General features: G+C 32.4%; 3 protein-coding genes across 3 annotated transcripts; 2 read left to right on the top strand and 1 right to left on the bottom strand.

Moving 5' to 3' along the window:
- Positions 1-420: 420 nt before the first annotated feature.
- On the top strand, positions 421-5948 carry LOTGIDRAFT_239451 (hypothetical protein; the record flags this gene model as incomplete). Its single annotated transcript, XM_009055840.1, has 11 exons — positions 421-460; positions 951-1053; positions 1305-1461; positions 1858-1990; positions 2584-2734; positions 3239-3305; positions 3779-3955; positions 4360-4471; positions 4706-4778; positions 5288-5423; positions 5853-5948. The coding sequence occupies 11 exons, from the start codon at positions 421-423 to the stop codon at positions 5946-5948; spliced, it is 1245 nt and encodes a 414-aa protein (XP_009054088.1).
- A 1539-nt stretch (positions 5949-7487) lies between these two features.
- Positions 7488-17417, top strand: LOTGIDRAFT_144748 (hypothetical protein; the record flags this gene model as incomplete). Its single annotated transcript, XM_009055839.1, has 16 exons — positions 7488-7635; positions 7945-8132; positions 8498-8593; positions 9016-9116; positions 10249-10352; positions 10805-11043; positions 11549-11660; positions 11953-12155; positions 12727-12829; positions 13197-13385; positions 14315-14445; positions 14694-14774; positions 15006-15113; positions 16055-16216; positions 16730-16882; positions 17274-17417. The coding sequence occupies 16 exons, from the start codon at positions 7488-7490 to the stop codon at positions 17415-17417; spliced, it is 2262 nt and encodes a 753-aa protein (XP_009054087.1).
- A 4290-nt stretch (positions 17418-21707) lies between these two features.
- Positions 21708-24128, bottom strand: LOTGIDRAFT_175212 (hypothetical protein; the record flags this gene model as incomplete). The annotated part of the gene is made up of 3 exons (XM_009055838.1): positions 21708-22012; positions 22527-22530; positions 22704-24128. 3 exons carry the CDS (start codon positions 24126-24128, stop codon positions 21708-21710), a joined length of 1734 nt encoding a protein of 577 aa, XP_009054086.1.
- Positions 24129-25139: the final 1011 nt, after the last annotated feature.

The following is a 25139-nucleotide window of genomic DNA, read 5'->3' as shown; positions in this document are numbered from 1 at the left end:
TGTTTATCTTATCTGTAAAATCTACAGCTGTTAAAGTTACTATCACCTGATATGGGATTGTAGATTAATATCCTATTGGAAATATAGCCAAGTAAAAAAGCTGGTGAGAATATTTAATTTTGAATTTACTTTTGCACAATAGCATCTTTTGTAGCCATTTAAAACTGTTCACAAGAATGGTTGAATTTATAAAATTTGATTATTGTTAATTGCTTTTAAACAATGATGACGATGTTGTTGTCCAAATTGAACTGCTGTGAGTTGAATTGCAAATCTAGATATTTTGTTTCATATTTTTTCTGGGAGTTACTCTACTTGCCATCCATGATCCATGACTTGCTTGGTATGCTTTTTTTAAAGATAAGATAGGACAAGATAGGTTTAAAAGATACAAGTTACAAACAAAAGGAAAGTTGAATAATGATTGGATTAAAATGGACATCAATATGGTTATTATCAGGTACAGTACAGGCATAATTTTGATTCCTACATTATTTTTGTTAAAAATCCTCTCCAAAATACAAAATCATTTCAGTTAAGAGATTTTTTTAGAAATCTAGTGGGCTTGATATTTGATGGGTTTAGGAGAGTGCCATGCCATGCAGTGTTTACTAAGGGACATTTTTGGTTTAAAAGGGATTGTAAAGAGTTTTCTAAATTTTTTATATATATCTGGGACACTGATAGCATATATTTGCACCATTACAATTTTCATTCAGATGTCCGAGGTTGTTGCAATTTCACTGAAACTAATCGTTTTATGATGAAGTTATTATTAACAGCTTTTGCAATAGTGACTTCATTAGATGCTTTTAAAGTTTAAGTGAAATTGCAGGAACTACAGATGTCTTGATTGAAAACTGTAGTGGTGGAAAGGGTACCTAACACAAAAAGTAAGAAAACTTGCTTTAAGGTATCTTGTTTTGTATTTTTGTTAACGTTATTTGTAGTGATATGTATAGTGGAGGGATTTCTTATAGAAGATATCCATACACCAGCCACTGACCTACACAAAGCCATTGATATCTTAAAACGAGTTCCTCTAGTAGATGGGTAAGAATTCACTTTATTCATTGAGCATTGAGGTCATTTGCTTGGTTATGACGTACAAAATGGTTGCCATTTTCTAATCTCAGTTTGAAAGTCTTCTGATCTTGATTAAATCATCTTTCCTTATTATTATTCCAGTCAACTGCTTATCCAGAAAGTCCAATTTCAAGAGGTTTGGCCTAGAACCAGCTGGTAGACAGGATCCTCGCAATCCTAAGCTGTTATTCTTGTAACAATGTTTTTTTTATCTCCAGTCATAATGACCTAGCATGGCATATAGAGATGTCTTACAATGGTGATTTACAGCAGTTTGATCTGACCAAAGATATGAGGAAGTATTTTCCCTATAATCCCAAGCATCCTAGCCAGACTGATATACCTCGAATTAAACGAGGTCATCTGGGGGCTCAGGTAGGACCAAGCACAATCTAATTAAAAATGCATTAAAATTTCTTCCTTTTTGTTTTCTGATATTTGTCTTCTCCATTGTAATCTAACAAGTCTTCTACCTCAATCCCTTTCTATTAACATAATTTTTTACCAATCAAAGTGTTTCATGTACATTCCCTTTCTTGATAACATGAATTGTTAGCTAGCGAAACCCAAAGAGGCTACATTATACCTTATTTCTATACTTTGGGTTTCACTATTCCACAATTTGTCTTTTCTATAAGCAAACTATTTTAAAAAAAAAAAAAATTTAACCAAAGAAACTTTTAAAATAATGATAACTCCTCTTTGAATATTATTAAAAACAAAACAAGTAATTGAATAGTAAATTAAAAACACTATAAGTTATTATTATAGCTATGGTCAGCCTATTCTCCGTGTTATAATCAATATAAAGATGGTGTAGAGAAAGGTCTAGATCTGGTAGATTTAATTAAAAGATTTGTTAAAAAATATGATCAATATTTTCAATGGACAACAACTGCTGATGGTAAGTAAAGAAGATTTTTATAGGTGATAAGGGTTGAAGCTGACACCTGATCTATTCGTAGAAGCACTGGCAGTGGAATCAGAACTTTTCTTACTTTTATGAATGCAAGGAAGCAAATGAATTGTCTAGATCTGATCAAAAGTATTAAATATCAAGACCCTTAAAGCAGCTCCTTGAGCTCCTTTTCACTAAAAATCTTATGATAAGAATTCAAATTTTACAATGAAAACTACCATATTTACAACAAAATTGAATTTAAATGTTTGAGGATTTGGAAACTGTGGGTCCAATGACTGAATGACTCTAGATAAACTTGAAAAAAAAAACTCTATTGGTCTTGATTAGCATGTGTGATAGTGACATCATAATCTGGTCATGAATTTTTTGTTGCACTTTGCATGGGAAGTAGGAATGGTGCACATAGAAATTAATAAGGGTCCCTGGTGCATGTACAAAATCTAGAAAAAGATTGAACCTCTTTAAAAATGAGATATAAATGTACAAAATCAGGATAACCTATTTCAAACCTCTTAAAAGATGAGATTAGTTTTATGAGGGCTGAATTTTATATTAACAATCTGTATATATTATAGGTATCATGAATGCCTATAAAAATGGTAAGGTTGCCTCACTTATTGGTATGGAAGGTGGTCATATGATAGGAAATAGCTTGGCAGTGTTAAGAATGTTCTATGAACTGGGTGTTCGTTATTTAACACTAACACATAGCTGTAACACTGCCTGGTAAGTAGTACAGATTTCAAATGAGAATTCTTGGATTGCAAGCTGAGTGGACTCATCCATTTGCAGGATTGCATAAGGTGTTCATTGCATAAGGGCCAGCCTAAGATTCAAAATTGGAGTTGAGAAGGAGATATTAAAAAGGGATTGTGCAAAATTCGGGGTCAATTCCCGCTATAGGCAAAGAATATTTTGAAATTCTGACCTGGAAATGATACATTCTGAAGTATATCTGAATAAATATCAATGGTTGTTTCTGTTATGAATCAAAGCCTTCAGAAAACTGCCTAGTTTTGCAATGTGCATGTTTGCCATTTTAAATTTTGATACATTTCGTTAGGGGGCTGAGGGTGTCCATTGAAGATGCCCATGGAAGCAAAAGATTATTTCAGAAAAATGTTTTTACTTGCTAAAAAGAAATATGTTACATATTAACATAAACTTAATGATTTTGACACATTAAGACACATTAATATACCTAATTTATACAATGTGTTCTTTTATAAGGGCAGATAATTATAAAGCTACCAGATATAATAAACCAGTGTTTCATGGTCTGTCATCATTTGGTGAGGTGAGTTTTGCAGTTTTCATGTGTGTTAGTGATTCTATGTCTACATGGCATTGATCATTCCCAGATTATCTGTACCCATTTACACCTTGATCATGTTTTTTTATGCTGGCTGTGCATTAAAATAAAATCAGATTATCAGATTTATCTAGGATGGCTGCTTTATTTGGCTTCCTTAGCACTCTTTTTAATGAAAATAATACTTATAGTAATTCGTAAAAGAGATTTGGACAAAGAAAGGATCCTTGTGGACCTAAGTTGTTATCCTTGTAAAATATGGTTGTTTATTCTTTCTTTCTTTACTACTTCCAATACTATGACATCATTCATATATCAGTACTATCAGTATTATATTCATAGAATATAAGGAAAACTGAAGTCAAATTTTAATCTTGTAGAGTGATACAGGTAGCTGAGATTAAGTTCTACCAGATATGAATGATTATATCACGTCATCTCTTTAATTTGTATTTCAGAGAGTGGTTAAAGAAATGAATAGATTAGGAATGTTAATAGATTTATCACATGTTGCCTTGGATACTATGAACGATGCTTTAGATATTTCTATAGCTCCAGTTATATTTAGTCATACATCATCATATGCTCTCTGTCCTCACAGACGTAATGCTCCAGATGATGTTCTCAGACGTTTGGTAATCATATCAGTCTCTATCAATTTGAATCTATGGCTTTGAACGGGTGCCTTGGATTGGTGGTTCAACAAGTCAGATAATTGCTTGGTAACCTAGGTATCCAAGGTTCAATCCGGGTCTACTTTAAATTTTGCTATCCCACAATTCATAGGAACACAGATTATGCAAGCTGTGATTGATGTATGCAGCCTTGGTATGAATCTTGTTAAATTACAATGGAGAACTTAAAAAATCAGAAAAATAAGGAACGAAATTGTAAATGTAATGTAATGAAATAGGGTGTAACAGTGCCCTTAGTTTCTCCATGTCAACAAAAGTGATAGCTTGCAAGAAGCAACTAGTTTTCAGATGAAACTACTTGATTGAACTGCATTTTGAATAATTTGATTTTTTGAAATTTTCAGCCAAAAAATGGGGGAATTATTATGGTTAATATCTATCCTAATTTTATTAACTGTACAGTAGATACAGTTTATGGTGATGATAATCGTACAGCTTCAGTTTCTCAAGTAGCTGGTAGGCCATTTTATATTACTTCTCTTCTTATTTTCCTGACATCTGCTGTCTTATTTCATAATTTTGAACGGACAATTCTAAGTTCGTATTTGTGAAAGCGAAAATGGTTTGGTGTACTGTGTGGGATTACCAATACAGTATTTTCTACTGTATCAATAATTCTGTATGTGAACCATTCTGTGCCTTTTGTTAGAGACTAAATGAGTAACTCAATATATTATTATATATTTTTAGACCATATGGATCATATCAAATCAATCACTGGACCAGATCATATTGGTATTGGAGCAGATTTTGATGGCTCAGAGTATGTTAATATTTTTTTTCATTTTGATATGTTATTTAAACACAACTTCTCATGAATATCTCTAAAGGTATGAGACATTTCTGATGCCACAGGTAAGCTTGTGCTGAGGGGCAGGCAGTTAAAAGGTCATGGGTAGCATGTATATTAAAGCTCATCTTTTGAGGGTTTTACAGTATTCCCACTCAAAATGAATAAATACATCGTCCCCTCATATTCTCTTCTGTACTTACTAGGTTATCTCCTAAGGTAACAGATGAAATGGATTTTCATGTCACATGGTTTTCAAACAAGCCAATGATCTCACATCAAAATATTCAGGTGGTGAATCAAATCAATCATATGTTAGGGGTTGTCTGTATATATTCACAGTTTCCTGTGTGTGTTCATTGTTTCGATTGAATGAAATTCAAACACTCATACAAAGCTATATGGATAAAGTTTACCAGGGTCTCATTTATCAATTATGTTTTCAATGACTATGGGCTGATTAGAACTCAACTATATTTCAGTTATTTTGGAGAGATGAAAGATGTTTCAACCTATCCATATTTATTTGCTGAATTAGTTCGTCGTGGCTGGTCTGATATAGATCTGGAAAAACTCGCCTACAGAAATTTCTACAGGGTTTTCAAACAAGTTGAAATGGTATTTTTATTTAAATTACAGGACATTCCATACTTCTTACATTCTCAGATAATCCCCAAAAACTATTCCTCTGTTCAAATTTTAATAAAACTATTATTTAATATGAGACATTGTATGTTGACAAGCCCAGTTGTAGACTACTGTAGTATTAAGTGTCCCTCAATATTTGGAAATAAAAATGACAAGGTTAATCCTGCTGTTCTGACAAAATTGCTTCATTGAACACATTATAACAATGCCTGCCTTCATTAGCCCAAACTTGTGCAGAAAAGTAGTCAGACATATATCTGACATTATATATACATTTAATTCATTGCACACTGCATGGTTTTTCCCATACTCATAAGCCCAATATGGTGTCCAAAAGTAGGATGTAAAAGTCTATTTCAATTCATGCTGTGCTATATATTATGTTAAATTTACTTGTAGGTAAGAGATAGTTTAAGTGGTAATGAACCAGATGATACCCTGATAGATATTAAAGATATACCTGATAAAAGTTGTATTACTACTACCTGGACATAGATATTATCTTCTTTAATTAAAGGACATGTTTGACCTCTGTATTTTTTTGGTTTTTTTGTCTAATCAATAAGTTCCCAAATTTGATAAAGAAGTATATCATTTCTGAAACCATTTATATTACATGTTTCACTTTAGTCAATAAATCTTTATTTGGAATGAGGTAATAAATAGTAGTTGAATCTACTACCTGAACATAATTACAATGTACTATCTTCCTTAATTTAAAGGTCATGTTTGACCTCTCCAGATTAGTTTAACGTTGATAATCTTCTCTTTAACGCATGTGAACATGAGAATGATATGTTTTGTCAAGCTTCATCCACCTTTATATTCAATGATTTATCAAAATTATTCAAATTGAGTTTTGGGCTTCAATGATAACTGTTCAATATGTATTGTCTTTTGTCAATAAAACTAGATTATACTTTGAAGAATTAGTTATATTTATCTTCCTTTGGCCACACCATTCTATTTTCTATTTTCTTTATTTTCTTAAAAATCAGAGTAAGAAATCTAAAAAATCAGCTCAGCTGGAAATAAAAAAAATCATCATGTAAACACATTTATTTCTTTATTTTTTTTAAAAAAGAAATTCTGCAAAACAAGAAAATAAATTGATCTGGCCTTACCGGTATATTATGAAACTTAGATCTAAAAGGTATATTTTACCGAAATAGTAATGGTGTGAGAGAGAGGTAGAGGAGAATGGACCTCTAGTTCACTCCATTGGTGCAGATCAAGGAGGGGATACAATATGGTTGGTCTCCACCACCTTTTGTGGCTTACATGATTATCGAAATGCGTTGTAAAATAGGCGATAGCTTATTCATCGAAGTAACTCTCGACATGCAAATAACTGGCTTTTCGGTCAATCGAACTTTCAGAATTTTCTAGGGAGGCCCAATAGCACTGCTTTTTCCTGTGACTAATTCTTTAAGCAGCTGGTCCGAACTATCTATATCAATAAAGCTGAGGTCCCCAGACTGCAGTTGACATGGTTGAGCTTTCATTAGTTTCTGTGAAAATATAAATAATTCTGACAATCATTGATTCTAAGGAATATCATCTTCCTCAACATTATCCGAACAGAACGAAAAAGTTCACCGTTTTATAATATATATTTTTGGATACAACCTGACACAACACGAACAGTGCAGGAACTGACGCGTTCGTTACTTCGTGTCAACAAGAATACTCATCGAATACACCCAACCTTAGCAACATTTCTTTTGGAACTACTTTTTTGTATTTCCATATTTCTGGGAAATTTCTGTGATTCAGTTAAAACCACACCAATATGTTTCAATTTTAACACAATTGACATGACTATTACATTTAGATTGAAAGAAATCTTTTGAATAATTCCATCTGACATTGTGATAAACGGACTATTTCATTCGATGCATGATATTTGTTAATGTCGTGATGCGGTCAAACAACATGGCTGCCCAAAATGTATTTTGAAGTAAACAATGAATGATTGTTACAGAAATTTTGTTCGTAAAAAATGATATAACTCGATAAAACATTATCTGAAAGATGCCTGCAATTGGCAATTATGCCCGACCGAAAAAGGGGCCACTGTCTCTGGATGTTAAAACAGAAACAGGGCTTCTGATCGATACGTTGGAAATAGTTGAACCGACTAAAAAATGTTCATATGTTCCAAATCATATTTTAGAGACAAGTGAGTATGAATCATGTTGTAATTTATTCTATGTGAATTATCTATGGAAGTTTAGGTTAGCTCATTGTTCACTCAAGTGAATATTTGTCGAGTTTTGACTCAGCAGTCAAATATTGTAGTTTTTGTATTTGCTCAGTGACAGTCAGTGATTCTTGTTGTGAAGTAGATCAGATCTGCTTTGTCCCTATTATTAGTATTGATTAATATAACAGAGTAAACTTATTAACTCTGTTACTTCATTGCACCTAGTTAACTTAAAGATTTCCCTTATACCTTATACTCATAACCATTTTAATCTTTTAATTATAGAATTATTTGCTAAAGTTGGAAAAAATGAATTGGTTCATTCTCGTCCTGCTACTGTACAGTTTGAGGGATTTACAACAGAAAGCAAACATATCCAGAACTTATCTATTGTGAATGCCTCAACTGAAGTTGTATCATTACATATTATACCACCACAAACTAAACATTTCTCTATCAAATATGATAAAAATGTAAGTAGAAACGACTACCGGTATTTGATTTTTAGGAAAGGGTGTATTTTACCTTTGATTTTAAAATTGGAAGAGCTGTTATCTGGTTCCTGTGATAGGCTGGAAGGTTTTTGTCAGTTGATCTTTTTTATTTTTTACTGAAACGTAAATCTGTTCCCATTTACAGTTAGGTCTACTGGAATATTGCAGAAAGATGACTGAACAATCACCAGACTTTCAACCAAGATTAGTAACATACATCCACCATATTTTTGACATTACAAAGTAAATGATGTCATATCATTACTGCAGACAAAAAGTTGAAATTAGTTATCATTGTGTTTAAGAGACTAGAAATACAATATGTAGAGTTGTTTATTTTGTAGAAGAGAATGGGACCAGGGTTAACATTAGAGTGCAGTGTAGAGTTTATAGGTGATGAATATAGATATTATTATGATTGTATTAGAGTTCATTGTCAGGTATTATAATTTATATTATTCTCCTAACAAATTCAAAGTAATATATGATAAGGCTTTGCATTCTCTATATATAATAGTATAAGTTTCAAACTTGTTTTTTTGAAAAAAAATACATTTTTCATGATAATATTGAATTAATACAATTAGTGTCACTTTCTAGAAAGCAAATCTGATATTTTATTCATCTACAATTACAGAAAAACAAAAAAATGATTTTACAAAAGTCACATAAAATGATGTTTCTATAGTAGACAATACTGATTTTTCTGGCAACAAAAAAGCAAGTCTGCCCGAAGAAGGTTTTTCATTGATATAGGTTTAAGTCTTCTATTAGCTAATGAAGAAAATTTTTTGAGGGATATATTTGCTTCAAAACTACTCCTTAAAGTCAGTTATGGTTAGTTTTAAAATTAACTTTTCAGGGTGAAGAAAATTTACTAATTCCATTACATGCTTATCCTGTCTTGGATCTCAAACAGTTTCCTCAAAATTTTATATTTCCTGCAGTGCCAGTTGGAGAAAGGTAAGATAAATGATATTATACAACTGGGCCCTGTTTCTAAAAAAACGACTTAAGATTAAACTTACGATTGTCTTAAGTTTACGATTACGTGCGTTTCTCAAAGGCTATCGTGTCAGGAATAATCTTACGATAAAAATTGTTAAGATGTTAAACTAAGCATGCGCAATAGAGACTTAAAAGCAGATGACAAAATGTTTATTGAAGGCGAGGCGACAAGGAAATTGAATTGAATGAAAAATCAAGGTTACTGAAAATATATCTATGGTAAAATCGAAATCATCCTCATTATCAGCGAACAGTAAAGCTAAATTTTAGAATAAAGCTATAGAAAGTAGTCTGTATGCAGATTCGCCCCCTCGGACGTAAACCTGACTCCGCCACTGACTGTTGGACTATTTTGGCAAGACCATTTTCTAAGGGACGATTTTACGGACTCGGCGAAATTGTTCATTGCAATTCAGAGTGTTCAGAAATTTTGATTTCCACAGTCAATGAAACTTAATGATGGGAGCGAAAAAAATGGCGGCTTTCAACTGTGACGAAGGCAAAAAATCAAGAAGGTGGTCGATGCCACTTGACAATTTCTTGCTCAGTCAAAGACACTTAGGGATCAAATCTGATGTCAAATTTTCCTTTTTTCCCATTAAATACAGTTAGTTATTTTGAAAAAAGATCATTTGGCTTTACCACCTGATAGTTACGACAGCTTTGACCACCCCTAAGTTAACACCAGAATTAGTCGTAAACTTACGATAATTTTGATCTTACGATTTTTTGAGAAATGCCATTGATGGCCAGTGCCATCAACACTTACGACCTACGATTGATCGTAAGATTTTTTGAGAAACTTATTTTGACAGTCATATGGATTTAGTAAGAAAAGTTTAGCTTTTTCAACAATGTAAAGTTTAGAATCTGACACAGGAAGTGATAAGGTATTTCTAGTCATTGAAGCTTTACATTTTCAGGTATTAGGTGAATATTAGTGAAATGTATCCGTAACCTGAAATGTTTTGCTTCAAAAGTGCAGGATATCAGAATAACAAAAAGGAAAGTGGTAAGTTTTAGGTTATGAATTAAGATTAATATTTATTTAAACAGTAAAAACATTTCTTGTTATTTTATATTTCAGTATATGTAGAAAATTTCCAATCAAATGTAACGTTCCTGTAGATTTTGAATATCAGCTAGAACTTATCAAACAACACCCCTTTCTCTCTATTGAACCTTTATCAGGTAGGACATTAGTGGTAGAATTATGATAACGGAGTCATTAGCTGCATTGATTTGAGGACTTTATCAATTTATCTATATTGCTGCAGTGGCTCACTAAGCAAGCCCTGAAGGTCTGTGGTGTAATGCCAGCATTAGTTGAGATAAAATCTTCAGATTTTACCCGCATGATGCAGGTTGGAAACCAAACATGGTCGTTCAGTTGGTACATTAAATCAAGGCCCTGTATTCACAGGAAGTGCATGTCAAAGATACCTCGTCAATTAGAAATTGAAAAAAATTAGGTTAATATTGCTGTCATGTCAAAATTTCCCATATTGCACAATGCTTAGTGTTGCCCTTCTTCATTGGCTCAAAGAGGTGTAGATAATTAAGACCTAAAACACCCTTTAATTTCATTTCCATTTATATTTATCAGGTGCTCACAATCTTAATTGTTAATATGTTTATTTTAGGTACCGTTCCTGGTAATGGTCAAGTAGATATAAGTGTTACTTTTTCACCATGTGAATTTTTAACAGCTCAACTAACAGTACAGCTGATAACCTCCCAGTTTAACTCTAAACCAATTCTCTGTAATTTTACTGGATCTTCTGCACCTGGTTTACTGAAGTACGTAATTCTCCTTTTTTTGAGAATTTATTCAATCTATGCCCATCATCAGATATACAACTTTTACCCTTATAACATCTTTGTCTAAGATAAAAAATAATATTTTATCTGTTGTATTTAGATTTATGATAACAAATGGAAATAACTATTTAAACCAAACTTATATTGTATTCATAGCTACTTATCCTACCTCAAAATACAGTGGTTTGTTTATAGTTTAAATCACAGCTATTATATATCTTTAGCTCAACTCTTATGTTTTCAAATTCTTCAAAAAATACTCTCAATACTAATCAAGACATTTTTTTTCAGAGAGCGAAGTAAAACAAAATATTTAGCCTCTAAACAAAATAGTGAAGTATTAGATCCAAGATGTCTGTCACCATTAGATAGAGCCAGATCAAATAGACTGTCTTTGAAACAGAAATTTAAAACAACTCTCTCAATGGCACCTAAGGTAAGACTTGATAGCTAAGTATCATAGAAGTAAATACTATGTTTCCCATGCTGTTTCCATGGCAATAGAAATTTTCTTTTAAAGATAATATGTTGAATTAATTCAAAAAGAATATATTATATTGAAAAAGGAAATCATACAGAATGGTATTAAATTCCCAGCTGTTATTGACACACCACATGCTGTAGCTCAAGTTTTAAACCAACAACCTGGTAAGCTGAAGGCAAAAGATGTCAGAGAAAGTAAGTTTTTTAATTAATTGATTCATCATCACAAGAAAGAATGAAAGAGAGAAATAACCATTCTTTACAAGGATAACAACTTAGATTTCTCAAGGATTTCTACTAGCTGGTCCTTGGCCAAACCTTTTGGCAGTGATCTTTCCCAAATTATTCATGGGTTAGACTTGAATAATAAGGAAAAGATCACTTATTTAAGATTAACAGACATTTACATGTGACCAAGATTGGAATCTGCAAATGGATCATCAGCAAATTTGGTTAATATATTTGACATCATTCTATTTTTTCGTAGACTTAACCTCTCAAAAAGATTCTAAAAAAGCAACTAGTCGTCAAATGAAGGAAGCGTTATTTGAACAGGCAGTTAGAAAGAATGTGTATGAAGAAAGACAGAATCAACTAAGATGGCAAGTGAAATTAGGTGATGAACAAATCAAACAGTCAAAACGTGTACAAATATTGGAGGAGCGAGACCAGGCCTGGGATATTTATAAAGTAAGTGTATACTATATACATATTAATTTATGGCTATCATAGATCAAGCAATTTAGTTACAATTTCATTAATTTTTATGGTCTTAAAGTTTTCCACCACAGACAAATTTTTAAGACATTATTTTTCACCAATCAAAGCATGTCATGTGAAACCCTTTCTTGATAACATATGAAGTATGGGATAGCGAAACCCTATGAGGCTGTTATGTTGCTCTACTTTAGGTTTCATTATCCTACAATTCATTATGGAATGTTACGCAGGACTATGTCACTTTTGTTTTATGGACTAAATTCTGACCAGTGTAAAATCTGTTTTGATTATTACTAGTTAATTCATTTTTCTTTATATTTTTCAAGTTATTTGGATAAAGCAAATTTGTGTATGTACTATTAACATATATGTACTTTTAAAAAAATATCTGTGTTTTTATATTAGAATGTTGTTATTCCTTAAAGCTACATGAAAGAGATTGTAAAAAGTTTTCTAAAAATTATTGTTTGATGTTGTCAGTAAAATTTTTGAAAACCTCTTTACAATCCCTTTATGATTTGATTTTTTGATTTTTTTATAGTTTACTAGAAGACAAGATCCTGTAGAAGACAAGGAATATAACAGATTAAAAACAGAAATTGAATATCGTAGAACAATGAGACCATATAATCAGGTAATAATCAGTTATAACTTCCTTGATTAGCATTTAGTAATTGGAGAAAGAGTAACTGCACACAACTTTATTGATAACAATTACTTCATCAATTGCACCTTTCCAATTTCAAAGCATGAATTTTTACAATTTCAATTTTTGATCACCCACCTGTGGTTTCTGCAATTCCATTTTTTTCAGTCAATGATATCAAAATATACTTTTATGTTATTATCAAACACTTAGTTTTAGTGGAATTGCAGGAATCACAGACAACTGGTAAAAATTTGAATTGTTCAAATTGATGCTATAGTGTCCCAATGCAGAAAACCTCTTTATAATCCCATTCAGATTAGCCCTTTCAATGAAATGAAATGTTGGATTTCTATTACAGCTAGCATTTGAAGATGCTAAATTTGATTTGTATACCAATGATTTGTGGGCAGTACGTCATGCAGCATTAGATAAATTTATTCAGGCAGCTAGAAAAATCATCATCAGAAATCGGGGTGAAGCTAAACTAAAATCATTACGAAGGGTTGTCATTGACTGGAGTAAGAAGAAATACACCATGGACAAACTCACTAGTAAGTTTATCTTGAGATAAAGGCTATGTTTTTCAGACCACAATGTTTATAGAGTCAAAATATAAATTTTTAGAAAGTACTGAATGTCTTAGATTGTCTTTGTGTAAATGAAAATGTTATTTTTTTGTAAATAAGGTTTTATGGAAGAGAATTTCAATCAGAAATATGGGTCATTTTCACATCAAAAATTGTATGGCTTGGAAGACATTTTAACCAAGACATATTGCATGAAATTGAAATATTTAATATTTTTTATAATATGATAATTATAGCAAGCAAATGTTGTGCTTGTTATCTCTTGGATAAATAGGAAGTGTCGAGTTTCCCCAAAGGAAAGCTGTGTGCATGACCACTAACTTGATTCATGTGGTTACTAAATTCATCGGAAATCAATAATCCTGTTTCAAAATTGATTTCTATTGTTTTACTGAAATTTTACTTAGCTGTTAACTGACATATGAAAATTTGATCATTTACCAAACTTTATTGTGGCTTAAAATGAGCTAAATCTTCTAAAAAGTTTAACTTATGGGCCCATATTAGCAATCTCAAGCTGTTACTTCACACTTAAACCTTGACTGCAATATAGTCACCTTTCTTGTATCATCATAGAAGTTTGTAAATGAAGCAATTTGATTTGATTTTACATAAGCATATAAAGCCAATCAGAGACCTTGACACGAAGTACTTAAACACAAAACCATAATGTTTACAGCCTTTCTTATTCGTTGTATTCTCTAGCCGGAATCAAATTAAATAGCTGCATTCTGTGGTACAAGAATAGTGTCATGGTATAAATGCATAGTTCACAATAGTTTGACATTGTCAAGATTAGGCAAATCCATGAAAATTGGTACCCACAAAATGAATTCACAATATATAGTTTAGTTATGATAAGCTGAATTATTTATTATTAAGATATATTGTAGGTGAACAACAAGAGAAGATTGAAGAAGATGAAGAAAAAGAAGAATTACCAACACATTTTGATATATCAGCTAATAAAATACAACATTATACATTCCCTACTTATATACCACCTGATGTTAAAGATGATATGGTCAGTTAATATACTTTTCATTTCTTGTGGACACACTGTCCATTTTTGGAATAGTTCATCTCATTGAATTTCATAATTTTTCACTCCTGTCCATAAAGCCTCTTGAAATTTTTATAGAATGCACATTTTGTCTTTTGACTTTTATATAATCCAGTATAATGAACTGAAGTTGTAAATAGATACTAGTGTAAAACTGTTAATTTAAATACAGTCATTCTTGAATAAATATCATTTGTTCTTCTTTCTAGGCACCTGATGCCATTGGAGTGGTACCTTTCATGCCAACAGAAGTTGTAGTGAAGAAAAAAGTTCAATATTTCAGTCTCAAGGTTTGTTTTAAATCTTATGGATTTTTATAACCCAAGTATAGCCTTACCTGTTCCTTGAATGTAATATAGGATTTGATAATGATGGCCACATTTAGAGCCAGACATAAAATAATATTTTACATTCGAAAGAAAATTGTCGTACATAACTTTTTACGATGACTTTTTGGCCCAATAACAAAATACATTGATGAGTATACAAGCTATTCATGTTATATATATTGTATATTATAGGTTCCCCAGCATTATCATCTAAATGGTTATAATATACATAATGTACAGAATGCTTCTACAGGATATATACCTGTCAAACTTATTAGACCATTACGAGAAGGGGCTGAGGTAATGTAGTGTTCTTTATGTGATTATGGATGAGGGCCCATGGGTACCGTAGTATACTAGTGCTGAATATATATATAAGATTTGGGCTTGTGATTTATGCCATGATATGATACATTCTATCACAATGAAACAGAAGACAAAAAGTAACTATTTACTTCAAAGTTTCATTAATTTTTTGACAATATTGTAAGGAAAAGATATACCTTATACATAGGGGAAAACAAATTTAATGACAATCCACCTTGTATGTATGTTTTACTAGTATGCCTAGTATCATAAAGTATAGATACCGAAGTATGTGATATGATACACATATTGTGTCATGTTGTATCAAGATGTAATGATTCACTGATATATCATGCCAGCACTAGTATATATATATATATATATATATATATATATATCCAATGTATAAAGGGCCCTTGATAATTACTGAATTAGATTTTTAATATATTACCTTGCTACATAACATTAATCTTTATAGTAACCAGTAACATACAAAGTTAGAAGAACTTGTATTTGATTTTATAATATTGTAGCAAATACAATAATTATGTATCTACCAATTTCATATTTTATCATACAAATATCCACTTTTAGTGCATCAATTTCATTTCATTTGAATTTCATTGCATCAGTTTCATTTCATTTGAATTTCATTGCATCAGTTTCATTTCATTTGAATTTCATTGCATCAATTTCATTTCATTTTAATTTCATTGCATGTTTCATTTCATTTGTAATTCATTGTATCTCATTTCATTTTAGTTGTAATTCATTGCATCAATCTCATTTGAATTTCATTGGATCTCATCTTATGTCATGTTTGCCTCTGATTGAATGTTTGAATGCTTGTTATTGTTTGTTGTTTATTTGTTTGTTTTTGTTTATTATTATTTAAAAAGGATGAGATTATCAATCTACCTATCAATGATCAGCAGGAGGTTGAAGAGCTAGACGAGGTGGAATCAGGAGAAGAAATCCCAGAGATTGAGGTGATAGAGGACCAGAAAACGGAAGCTGAATCAGACATCAAGTCATCTGCTGTGTTTCCTCCCAAAGCTTTATTCAATCCTGTTGAATACCCTCAATTGCATATATTTGTAAGTTGTTAGGGGGCCGGTGGTACTTTTCCACACTTGGCCATCTAAAGATTTGCTTTTAGTACCCATTTTCAGGTATTTGAATCTCTTTTCAGAATCAAATTGTCATGTCTGGTTCTGTTGCAATGAGATATAAAGGTACCAGTCTAGTCTGAGCAGCTGTTTAAGCAGCTGTTGCCACTTAAAGTCATATTACTGGTGGGGATTAGGGTATATGACGTTTATCTTATTCACACTCACTCATTCATCTTAATATCTAGGTTGAAGTCATTATGTGTATGCTCATTTCAGGGTACCGTACTACTTTTGTATGCAAATTAGACGACAAGTCATAATGTGTGAGCAGAGTACTTAAATAGGAAACTCTTGTTCCTAACACCTTTTATACCATCCAATATGTTACACTACACTGTTACTTGTAATAGAGACCACAAATGTTGCCAATGATAAAACTTATAATGCTGTTATTTTGGTATTACCAGTTTCAATTTTCTTTCTTTTGTTTTTAATAAGAATCCTGCTCCAGGTCTACAAGTTTTTCATGCACCATCTAAGTATTCTGAAGTATCTGCAGAATACCATCTGTGTCCTCTACCAAAATATGCTACTAAAGAACCTTCAAATAGTCATCATACCTCAACACAGAGAAAATATCTGGATAGAGAGGTTAGTTCTTGAAATTATAGTACCCATGTCCATCTGTCTGTCAACCATTTTTTACAAAGAACAACAAGGTGTTCTGAGAATCCTGTCTGCCAGTTTGTCCTCAGCCACTCCTCTTGGCATTAATCTTTCCCATATTATCCGTTCTCATATACAACTGTGTCAAATGGAATAATGAGTAAAATGACTTATCAAGGGCTACCAGACTTTCACACTCAGAACAAGATTACAACCCACAAAGTTTGAATAAACCATGGGAATTGATTTTGGTTTCTTTGTATTGAGCTTCTCATGACTGAAAATGAGAACCAGTTGGCTTCTTTACATGATAAGGAATACATGTACATGATTTTGTGAAAAGTAACAATATTGATAATTTTAAATAAATTTTTAGGATATTATAAGAGGAACACAGACATGGAAGAAATTCCCATCCCAAGGATTGATTACTCTGTCTAATACACCTACATTATCTAATGTTTGGGTTCCCAGATGGTTAGTAGTCTTGTATTATAGTATTACTGTTATTACTTGTTAACTTTACAGTGACTGAATGTACCAGACTTTGAATCCTTGTCTTAGCATAATTTGACTTCTACAGGGACTAAGGTAATAAATATTAATGTCAAATGATGTCACATGATTGTTATACGCCCACATCTCTCTATGTGGACGTATATTGTCTGCACCCCTGTCCGTCCGTCCATCCATCAACATTTGCTTGTAAACGCTCTAAAAACTAGATTTTTTGATGGAATCAAATGAAATTCGGTATGTGTATACATATTCATAATACATATTCAAGATCAAGTTCGAATTTGAGCTATTTTCGACCGTTAGAAGCAGAGTTATTGCTCTTGCCCCAAAAACTTGAATATTTACCATCCGCATGCCGTGGTAGGCTGTGGTCCACTATCTTTAAACCAACCAATTACAACACTTCTAAAACCAGTTGAATGTAAATGTAGGAAGTTATTGGGATAAAGTGAACCTAATCTATTTATCAATAAAGGTCATGGTTTAACGATGATGTATTTGATAATTATAGGGATGATAGTTTTGGTAATGAAATACTACCACAATGTGTACCAGTATTACTAGATAGTTTACCAGATGATGATAGTCAACAGATAGCTGCTGAGTAAGTATTGATCTCTATTTGAGCCCTGTAACCCTGATTATAAATAAAACATCACATACTCTGAACTCTGAACAAGTTACAGCTTATGATGTTAAAATTGTGCGACGTCACTTGGTAACGCTCGGTTTACCCACAGCTCAGATATATATTGTATAATTATGTGGCTGGTAAACTGGCGGCTGGGGTTAAAGGTATAATAATAAGATCCATGCACCAAAGTGATAAAAATCAAAATTCGTTCTAGCAAGACCATTCGGCTTATCAAAAATCTTTCAAATGATGTCAAAATTTGGGAGTAAAAATTGTATAGAAGTAGACTCTTTCAAAGAGAAGTACCATAAGGTGTTTCGAAAAGAGTAAGCATGGTCTGCTTCGCGTATGACATTCAGTGTCAAATGTACTTATACAAATACAAATGTAAACAATGGGCAACGAAAGGGTATGAAAAGTCAAAAAAAAGCCCAAAAATGTTACCAATTTTATTCTAAGATAAGACTTGAATTTACTATTATAGAGAGGAGAATGTAGAAGGTACAGCATTAAGATGTGGGGAAGTTTATTTAACACCAGAAATGGTTTTAGCTCAATTTGCTTCACCAGAATTAGCTGCATCTTCATCTCAGGAAGACATCAAAATTCCCACGTAAGTTTCTTTATTAAATCAGTGACATGTAATGCCTAAGCATATAAAAAAAATAATTATTTTGGTGAATAGGCTGCAGAATTATCTGAAAAGAGAATCTAACTTTTAGTTTTTTTTGTTATTTTTAGTTCTGGAATATCAGACTGTTGTCTCATTATTAAGTATTTATCCTATATTATATTGTTTTGACGCAGACAAGAACTAGTACTTACAGTCCAGGGCTCTGATGGGAAGTTATTTCCAATATTTGGATTAAGGGTGTATTTTCGTGTTAAAAATTATTTAGAAATGAAATGGATTCAATATTTGATATTTCAGTGATGTTTTTCCCATTGGTAATAAAATGCCTGCTACTAATTTACCAGTTGGTCCACTAGGTCCTGTTCCAAGGTAGGTTTTTACAATCAAAACAATGTTTTTCACTACAGTTATATTTATATGAATATAAGGTGCAAAAATTCATTGTTAGATTTTGCACCTTATCTACAGAAAGTCTGTGTTCATTGAACACCAAGTGTAAATTAAAAAAAATGTCATTTATAAAAGTGCCCAGTTGTTGGAATGGGACAATAAACCTTGGCCTGTGTGCTTAATAATCCTTCAATAGTTGGAAATTGAAAAAAAGGAGGCTAATGGCTCTGTACTGGCAAAACTACATTGCATGGTATTTCCCTCCTTCATTAGCCCATTTAGATTCATTTCAAGTAATTATACGGACAGTAGACCGACAGCTCAGACAATTACTTCCTTAATAGTAAATATTTTATTTTGTTGCAGGGAAAAGAGAGAACAAGAGTTAGAGTATTATATAACCAAGAAATATAACAAACTGGGCAGTAAAATTCAATCTAAAAATAGCAGCATGAATGCTATGATCACTGATCCTGAATTAATATTAAAATAATAAGTTGAAATCTGGACATTTTAGATACATCAGAGCTGTGCTTGTATATTCTAGAAACTAAACAGACTTTTACTTCTCTGTAGTACAGTCAAGTGGAAATTAAAACTTTTACACAGTTTTGTGTCTTGTCAAACGTTGGCTAGATTCTGTGCTTTCAAGAAGTACATGCTTTTTTAAATGCAATTTGAAGTTCATTATCTAACTGTAACATAACATTGTATTTGGTTGTCATCAGGGGTTGAAGGTTATCATTATGAGGATGAAAGTTATCCTCTGAGGTTGAAGGTTATCTTTTGAGGTTGATGGTTAAATTCTGCATAATCTTGGTTAGTGAGTGAAAGTTAGATGACCTTGAATTTTTCATCTTTCCTTCTTATTAAAGTCTACCCAGCTATATTTTGGTACAGATAAACCATATATATTATCGTTTATATATCTGGTTGCTGTGATATGATTCAAATTAAAAAGCATAATTTTTGAGCAATGTGTTTCTATCTGGTATTTAAACCTTGTACTCATAACAATGGAAATGCTGTCTTTATATGTGATCCACAGACCATTTACTGATTCAAATATCCAAAATAGTTCACCTTTTTTGTTAACAGTTAAAATATCCAAGCATCAAAAACTGGACAGTATGATATGATTGAATATTATCACTATTTAGCATAAGTTTAGACTATCAGCTGTATATTCATCCTGCTCATGTAGTATGTATTGATTCAGATTCAGTGTAAAACAAATTTGATGTATTTCTATTGTATATTTCAATGTCGTCTGTGATATGTTTTATTGTATATATAAATATTTATATGTATAAAAAAATCTTTCCTTTGTAGCTTTTGTTAACTATAGAGCATCTATCAAATGTCATTCTGTTTTACTGACAAACAGATATATACCATGTCAATAGATTTGCTGACAGTATGTCAACCCTTCTCGCTAGTTCCTCTGATGGGTTTAAATTGGGCAAAGGCAATTACGGTTAGCTAGGGTTAGGCCATTCTATATTTTCACACCCCTTTTGTATGCTTAAAATGATAGAAAAGAATGTTGACTTTGCAAAAAAACATGTAAAAATAAATGTTTGATGACGTCACTAATAACTAAATATACTGCAATATATATAAGTCCTTAGCGATATTATTTTTTGTAGAATTGCAGGAACCACAGACGTCTGAATTGAATGGTGCAAATTGATGCTATACGTGTCCCCGATACACATAATTTTTGTTTTGTAAACCTCTTTACAATCCCTTTAATAAGGAAATGTATTCAATGATAATAGTATCAAGATAATGTATCAATAGTAGCACTTATCTCTTTAACTAGGCCATAATTTACTGTATTTTATCAGAGATATGCATTGCTTTAGGGTTCCTTCAACACCATCTTCACAATACCAAGCTATTACAATCTTCAGCTTATATCTTGATTCCTTCAACACCCGCCTTTATTGTATGATTTAAAGTATAGCAATTTGATTGTTAGTCAGCAAATACAGCTAATCAGAGGCCTTGAGAGAAATACAGTAAACATTATGGCTTAGTTTATACAGACTTTTTGTCAGGACCTCTAATTTCATCAGCTTACAACCCAATCAATTCACTGTATTTACAAACTTCTGTGATGCAAAAAATGTGGCTATTGCAGTTAAGGTATCAGACAAACACTGTAAAAGCTTGGTTCATGAAAGTGATTCAACACATGCTAGCTTGGCTCTCATAAAGGCCTTTCTGCAGTTCAGGCAAACTTGTACAGGACAGAAAATTCACAAAGTTTCAAATGTATCGGCATTTTGACATTTAATCTTCTTTTAATACTATTACATCTTACAATTTCCTTTCAAAATAGTTGGAATTTAGTTAACAGAGGACATATAGTCATATTATATATACTCCAAAAGGATGGCCCCGACCTTAAGAATGAGGCCTTGACCCTTTAGATTGAAGCTGACCGTAAGAATGGGGCCTTATGAGTAAATGATACTAGACATATTTCCATAATAATACATCAGAATCGAATACATAATCATACCTCTAAGACCCTTTTTGCATACCAATGGTATGACACCATACTTCAAATAATAGAAAAAGTTTAGACATATTTATTCTAATAATGACAAAAGTCAAAGCACAATTTATCCATCTTTTGGTAAGGACATAACAACATATTTTTGTCCAGAAGGCCCCTGAACTGTAGCAGCAGAAGATGATGGTGCAGGAGGAGGTTGGTTGGAATTGCTGACTAATTTAACTATAGTAGGAGTGGAACTGGAAGTTGATGATGACGATGTAGGTAAAGATAAGGATGTAGGTTGAGTTCCAGTAGATGATCGACCTTGAGAAGACATAATGACATATTTTTGTTGGTGAGGAATATTGGGTGTTGTGGGAGTACGAGGAACAACAGAAGCTGAAGGAAATCTTGGTGTTGTTGGTGTACCTGGTTGTGATGAATTTCCAGATTGTATAACAATTCTTTGAGCCTGAAATGGATTGAATACAATAAAGGTTTACACATACATCTTAATCTATGATGCTATCCCTCGCCTCCATCATCAAGTCCAACTTTATCTACGCATTGCTGAGAGGTCTGTGTGTAAGCAATCTAATTAAAATAAGATTAAAATTTTGTATCTTTTGTTTTCTGATATTTTGAGTACGGAGAAACAATTGGATATTTTTAGTCTCCATTGTAATCTAACAGGTTTTCGATTAAAAAAATCAGAAAAAAAATACTTAATTGTAATCCGATATTAATTAGATTGGTGTGTCAGAGATTATCCACATGATAATTTCAAATATGAAATTTTTCATTTTGAAATGAAATGCTGTGGATCTATGCGTTCACAAGAAGTAAAAGCAAATGTTGAAAGAAACAATGTTTACAAGTGTACTTCATCATAATGTCAAGCTATATTACAACCTTCATCATATACCTTGACTGCAATAACCACCACTCTAGTATCATGGAATACAGAGATTTGTAATTTGTAAATACATCCAATTAGAGCCCACGACCGAAAGACTTTTTGTTGAATGTCTCTGATTGATAGTATTCTCTGGCTTACAATCCAATCAAATCGTTGTATTCCATGATACAAGTTGACTGAAAAAAAAAAAAAAAAATGAACCTGTTGTATATTAAGAGATGGTTTAGATACTGGTGTCTGTGTAACAATGGTAGTTCTCTCTTTAATAACTGAAGTATGTAGTCCCGGTCCTAAATATCCATATTCCTTCGTATAATCTTCCACCGTCTCACTTACACTATGGACAGTTTTTAACACAGAAGGCAAATATTTTGTTAATAATTTCTTGATGTGATCTGAGGCTATTTTATCCACATTATTAATAATGGGTCCTTCAATAGCAGTTTTTAGTCTCTCACCCAGCAGTTTTAAATTGGGTAACAGAAATGTTTTGATTACTTCGGCACCTAATTCTCCCATTCCTGCCACAGCTCCATATTGTGTTGCTAATGCCGATCTCTCGTCTTGTAAAGCTTGTGTATACATCTTAGTTGTTCTTGCCTGAATATTGTTTGTATTTGTACTATAATTTTTGCTAATTTGAGCCATTAATCTTGCTGCAAAGTCACGCAAGGCCCAGTGGTTATCTACATCAGGTCTAAGACACAACTGTTTACTGACAATACATGTACAAACACCAGGTATCATTTCATGGAGATATTTCTCCAAAAATAAAGTTTGGTTATCCATTAATGATTTGACCATCCTCATCAGATAGATCAAAAGAGCCAAATTATGTTGCACCACGTTGATTTTAACCCCCTCCGATATAAATGAACTATATCTGGGTAGCATTTGATGTAAACCAGGATCAGTGGCTAAACTTTGTAAGGCTTCAGATCTTCTAGTTTCATCAGATCCTACACAGGCCTCAGTTATCTCCTTGTAATATAACTGTTGCTCCACTGACAGTTCATGTGTGGAAATGTCTTTTAGCTTTACCATATCAGCTCCCTTTAATTTAAGTCTTGTTGACTTGCCTTCACTGGAAGTTTTGGGTTTATTAACTTTATCAATTTGACTTTTAATTGAAGTGTCTAAACTTTGTAATTTTTGTTGATCTTTAGTAGCAGGAGGAGGGTTTTCAGGTATGGCTGGCTGTTCACCATCGATGCATAGCCAATGAGCCTTCAAGGAAACATCAAGAGGTATTTTAGGTAATTGTGTATTGATGACTTCTTGTAAATCTAATTCTTTTTCTTCATTGAAATAAAGTTCACGTCCACCACCACTTGCAAATCTAAAAGGTATCAAATCTGGTGTATGAAAGCCATATAATGGCTCAATGTTATTTGATCTCAAGGCCATATCAAAGTCATTGGTTGTCAATTTTCTTCGTTTGCCATGTTGAAGAAACTTAATAGATTCCTGCACAAGCTGTTTCAGACGGTATGTACAATCTTCTGCTAAAAATCCAGCTGCTTGATCACCAACTCCATTGATTGCTACTGATTCTGCAATCGTTTTCATGGATTCACCAGACAAATTGCCCACCACTTTTCCTTCTTTCTCTGATGAATGTGACATTTTGCGGAAAAAGTTCGTGAGAGAGTAATGCGTTACTAAACCAAGATATACCAGCTTTTGCTGTAACTAAAAGATCATTACTGTTGATTAATTGTATTTTGTAATCATTGCCTCCATTTCCTTAATATCTCCAACTTAAACCGGAAGTTAGTTGCATTTTGGTTGTCGTTAATATTGATCAAATTCAAGAGAACTTTTCATAAAAATTTACAAAATATTTGTATTTTTCAAATTATAAATCCATAACTATAAGAAAGATAATTTATATTACCCAAAATATGGCAGGTCTACACGAAATTTAAGCGTAATTAGCTTAATGTCATGTCGTAAATATTAAACAGGTCAAAGGTCAAGGCACCTGTTTGCGGCAAAAACACAGGTTGGTCTCCGGTAAATACTCTATCAATTTTTTATTTTGATTAACTCATTCAAGAATGTTACTATAATGTCTGCTGCAAGAACAGCAATTAAACTCATGTCGCAACCTTTACCATTTGAAATTCTGTTGTAACTAAGAGTTCCTACTATAACTATGTCATATCCTAACTTGATTCCTGAATGGTTGTCATTTTTATCAACTCAACAAACTCAATAAAGAGAATCATAGACTAAACTAGTAGAATGAATTCCCCTCTTATCATTTTTCACACCAATCATTTCATGCCAGTGGTTTCTACCTCTCTTTAATCCTAGTAATTTCCACGACTGTTCCAATGGGTTTCCTCCCCCACTTAAACTGATAAAGTGCTTTGCTTTGAAAGGTGTTAATACTTTATCAGTTCAGTCACAGTGGCATTCCTACCTACAGAGGATGTGGTTGGGATATGAATTGAGGCTGGCTTGGCTTCAGCACCCCTCCCCCATCCTCCTTCTTATTACAGTACATTTTACTACATAAACAAATTTGTGACCCCTACTCGCCCCTCCATCTAAAGATTCATAGAAATGTCACTGTAATAATAGCTTATTTGTTATCTTTAGATAGTAGGAAGTTAATCTTTCTATCTCAGT

The sequence above is a fragment of the Lottia gigantea genome, assembly GCF_000327385.1.
Source record: "Lottia gigantea unplaced genomic scaffold LOTGIsca_253, whole genome shotgun sequence".
Classification (NCBI taxonomy): Eukaryota; Metazoa; Mollusca; class Gastropoda; family Lottiidae; genus Lottia; species Lottia gigantea.
This window is presented reverse-complemented; position numbering and strand designations above follow the sequence as displayed.